The sequence below is a fragment of the Nerophis ophidion genome, linkage group LG14 (assembly GCF_033978795.1).
Source record: "Nerophis ophidion isolate RoL-2023_Sa linkage group LG14, RoL_Noph_v1.0, whole genome shotgun sequence".
NCBI classification, from domain to species: Eukaryota; Metazoa; Chordata; class Actinopteri; order Syngnathiformes; family Syngnathidae; genus Nerophis; species Nerophis ophidion.
The window spans coordinates 43,722,643-43,727,427 of NC_084624.1; the positions used below are offsets into that span (position 1 = coordinate 43,722,643).

A 4,785-nucleotide genomic window follows, 5' to 3' on the forward strand; every position below is an offset into this window, starting at 1 on the left:
AGACGGCAGATCAACTGGTCTAAAAAAGGGTCTATTTCCAGGCCGTGAGAAATAGTCCCCGCTTCAAAAGAGGAATAGCGCCAAGAAGAACGGGCTTGTGCTCACGTTTTATGCAGTGAGTGGTGGCTTCCTTAATTGGGGTGTTGTTCCACTCCAGACCTGTAGTTGGCAGTGATGCACATTGCAACTTTTAGCAGTTTTGACCAGAAAACATTTGCATTTAAAGATTTAAATCAAAGATTGGAAACATGCTTTTTTGTTTGTAAACATGTTTTAACATACTTGCCAACTTTGAGACCTCCGATTTCGGGAGGTGGGGGCTGGGGGGGTCGTGGTCGGGGGTGCATGGTTAAGAGGGGAGGAGTATATTTACAGCTACAATTCACCAAGTCAAATATTCCATATATATATATATATAAAAGAAATACTTGAATTTCAGTGTTCATTTATTTACACGTATACAAACACATAACACTCATCTACACTCATTGTTGAGTTAAGGGTTGAATTGTCCATCCTTGTTCTATTCTCCGTCACTATTTCTCTAATCATATGCATGTACAGTAGATTACAGTACTGTCCTGTTTAAGAGTGTCACAACATTGCTGTTTACGGCAGACAAACTGCCTTACAATAGACGAAAACGGTACTGCTGTTGTTGTGTGTTACCGCGCTGGAAGGACGTTAATGAAACTGCCTAACAATAAACCCACATAAGAAAACCAAGACCTCGCCCTAGATCATTCTGCAGTTATAAACGTCATTGGGCGGACATGCTGTTTATATTGTGGGGAAGCGGACGTGAAAACAGGCTGTCCTCAACTCAGGTCCGCATGGAGCTGGAGGGGGCGTGGTCTCCAGCTCCGGCTGAATTTCGGGAGAAAATTTGTCGGGAGAGGCGCTGAATTTCGGGAGTCTCCCGGGAAAATCCGGGAGGGTTGGCAAGTATGTGTTTTAAAGTCATTAATATCGAAATGAGATGACTAAAGTTCAGTACTGTTGAAGACATCAATTAAAGACATTTTTTTTATTTTTTTACCACAAGGAGAAATAAAATGTTTATTTGACTGTTTTTTTTTTCCTTTTGCACACTAATAATTTAACCACCCAGTCACATTTAGTACTACATATGGTGATTACAGTACAAATAAAAAGTCGTAACAAATACAATAAAAGTAACAGACTGCGCAAGGCTTGTGCTCCGTCGCTTAGTGTCCTTTCATTTAGCAGAAAACAAAGTTGATTATTTAAAAAAAAAAAAAAAAAAAGTAGACAAACTAGCATGTTGTGGCTTTGCACATTTCTTTGATTGACAACAGACCATGGGAATAAAAAAAAAAGGCGTGGTATAAACAATGGAAAAGGTGAGAGTGTATATCATTTCTATGATTAACAAGTTTTTATTTTGGTCCTGTATGAAGGTTTGAGCCGTTGAGTTCACAGTATTTTTAGCCTTAGTGCTCCGACGCTGCAGGAATAAAGATGATTTTTTTGTGTGTGTGATCCTCACACTTAGGACAACATATACATATACATACATACACATATATATATATAGAAATAAAAATATATATTTGCATCTGTTTATTTTAAAGGCTAGTGTAAGGAATCGATGCCAGAGAGCTTTTTTTGAAGCAAAAAACAAAACAACTGTCTAACATTTTCTCCGCAACAGCAGTTTCATCAATTTATATACAAATAAAATAAGACCTGAACGCAGCCCGCCAGGTGAGAATGGACGCTGACTTCCTGTGACAGGCTCCGTTCTCTGCGCCGCTGCAGACATAGTCCAGTAACCTTGGAAGAACTTCTGTAAAAGAGGCCATCGACATCCCCCGGTCCCCGCTCCATGACACCATGACATCAGTGCACTTTTTTTTATATGATATAAAAATAATTCAGGAAGAGAAAAATAGACTTAAGGACATGTGGTTAGAAATAAAGTGTGACACTCGAGTTTTGGCAAAGAAACGATGGAATGTCGCCAACGCAGCATGAAGACACTGAGATAAGTGTGTGTGTGTGTGTATGTGTGTGTGTGTGTGTGTGTGTGTGTGTAGGGGGGGATCCCTTCACACACACTCCTCGGCCGACATCAAGAGTGGGTTTATGTATTCAAATCCTTCAAACTCGGACTGGTCGATCTTCTTCACCACGTCACTGCCAAACACAAAAGCAAACGTGTGTGTTATTGACGAGAGCGTTGCTTTAAAGGCCTACTGAAAGCCACTACTACCCACCTCGCAGTCTGATAGTTTATATATCAATGATGAAATATTAACATTGCAACACATGCCAATACGGCCTTTTTAGTTTACTAAATTGCAATTTTAAATTTCGCGCAGAAGTATCATGCTGAAACGCGTGCGTGTGACGTCACGCATTGTAAAGGACATTTTGTTCCCAGCTACAAGTCGTCTCTTTTCATCGCATAATTCCACAGTATTCTGGACATCTGTGTTGCTGAATCTTTTGCAATTTGTTCGAAGAATAATGGAGACGTCAAAGAAGAAAGCTGTAGGTGGGAAGTGGTGTATTGCGGCCGCCTTCAGCAACACAAACACAGCCGGTGTTTCATTGTTTACATTCCCGAAAGATGACAGTGAAGCTTTACTATGGAACAGAGCGGTCAAGTGAACACGGTTGGATTGGACCACACACACAAAGTACAGTGTATTATGCAGCGATCATTTCGAAAGATCGTGCTTCGAAGAGGGTCCCTTGCGAAAGGGCAGAGATGGGCATTGCCACCACCCGTCGACTGGTGCTAAAGAAAGGTGCGGGGCTGACCTTCAGGTTGTACAGGTTTAATCTCACTAAAACACTAGTAACACAATAAGCAGATAAGGGATTTTCCAGAATTATCCGAGTAAATGTGTCTAATAACATCTGAATCGCTCCCACTGTATAGTCTTTTTTTTTTCCTAGTCCTTTACTCTCACTTTCCTCATCCACAAATCTTTCATCCTTGCTCAAATTAATGGGGAAATCGTCGCTTTCTCGGTCCGAATCGCTTTTGCTGCTGGTGGCCATGATTATAAACAATGTTCACAGAGATGGGCATTGCCACCACCCGTCGACTGGTGCTAAAGAAAGGTGCGGGGCTGACCTTCAGGTTTTACAGGTTTAATCTCACTAAAACACTAGTAACACAATAAGCAGATAAGGGATTTTCCAGAATTAACCCAATAAATATGTCTAATAACATCTGAATCACTCCCACTGCATAGTCTTTTTTTTCTAGTCCTTCACTCTCACTTTCCTCATCTTTGCTCAAATCAATGGGGAAATCGTCGCTTTCTCGTCCCGAATCGCTCTTGCTGCTGGTGGCCATGATTATAAACAATGTTCAGATGTGAGGAGCTCCACAACCCGTGGCGTCACGCGCACATCGTCTGCTACTTCCGGTACAGGCAAGGCTTTTTTATTAGCGACCAAAAGTTGCGAACTATATCGTCGATGTTCTCTACTAAATCCTTTCAGCAAAAATATGGCAATATCGTGAAATGATCAAGTATGACACAGAATGGAGCTGATATCCCCGTTTAAATAAGAAAATCCCATTTCAGTAGGCCTTTAAATCAGGGGTGCCCATACTTCTTCTGCAGGCGAGCTACTTTTCAATTGACCAAGTCGAGGGGATCTACCTCATTCATATATATGTTTTTATTTATGAAACATACATTTTTGTAAACAGATTAAAGGTATTTAATGATAATGCAATAATGTTTAACACATATAGAGTCCTTTCTTTCATGAAGACAAGAATATAAGTTGGAGTATTACCTGATTTGGATGACTTGCATTGATTGGAATCCGACAGAAGTGCGGATAACGTCGGCATTTTCAAATGGAGGAGAACTAAAGTCCTCCTTTCTGTCCAATACCACATGAAAGTGGTTGGTTGTTGGCCTCTTATTTGTCCAGCTTCCCATACTCGTTTTTATATACTTGACAAGAAATCCATTAGCTCCGTAGCTTGTGCACGCCAGCTTTCTGAGACTCTTATTTTGTTAGCGCAGGCAAGAGGAAGCAGCGCTTTTATTGTGAAGATAGGAACTGTGCAGTCGGTCTTTAGAGTTTTAACAGCAGGTATGGCACGAATGTGTTGAAACAAAAAGTGTTTCTCGCCTTCCTGTCTATCACTTTATCTTAATAATGAGCTGGCAGCAGCCAGTGTCATCTCACAAGACCCTCAGGTGTCGTGAATGTCAATCATGTGACGTCTTGGTGATTGATGATCGCTAATTTTTAGGTCTATTTTTTTAAATGCCTGGCTGGCGATCGACTAACACATCCTCCGCGATCGACCGGGAGCTCACGATCGAGGTAATGGGCACACCTGATTCAAATAATGCAAATTAAACACAAAAGCAAACGTGTATGTGTTGCTTTAAATAACGGAAATGAAAAATGTTGAAATCTCACTCGTCATCAGGCGTCAGCTGGATGGGCTCGTTGGTGAACTGGGCGTCGAAGTTGTCCAGCCCGAATTCGCCGGAGATGTTGGGCTTGAATGGAGGGACCACCTGCTTTTGCTCCAGCTGGGATAACAAACACACACAGGTTAGTTTTATGACCACACTGGAAATGCTTTTTTTTTAAATTAGAAAATAAGTGGGAAAGCGTAGACCTCTGCCAAGTCCTCCTTCCCGTTGATAATTAGGAAAAGTCCTGAATCAAGATCATGCTCAAGATGTAATCATTTATCAAATATTTATAAATGTTTGATTTATATAGGCAAGTAAGGTCAAGTTTTGTACCTGAGAAATTTCGCACCCTTCA

General features: G+C 41.0%; 1 protein-coding gene across 1 annotated transcript in view; it reads right to left on the reverse strand.

The window, feature by feature from the left end:
* Window positions 1–1,012: 1,012 nt before the first annotated feature.
* The window catches only part of prkci (protein kinase C, iota), a 106,354-nt gene continuing 102,581 nt past the window's right edge, over window positions 1,013–4,785 (reverse strand). Inside the window, 2 exon segments of the mRNA XM_061920818.1 lie at window positions 1,013–2,160; window positions 4,429–4,544. Of these exon segments, the coding sequence (XP_061776802.1) occupies window positions 2,073–2,160; window positions 4,429–4,544 (204 nt within the window). The 3' untranslated portion in view covers window positions 1,013–2,072.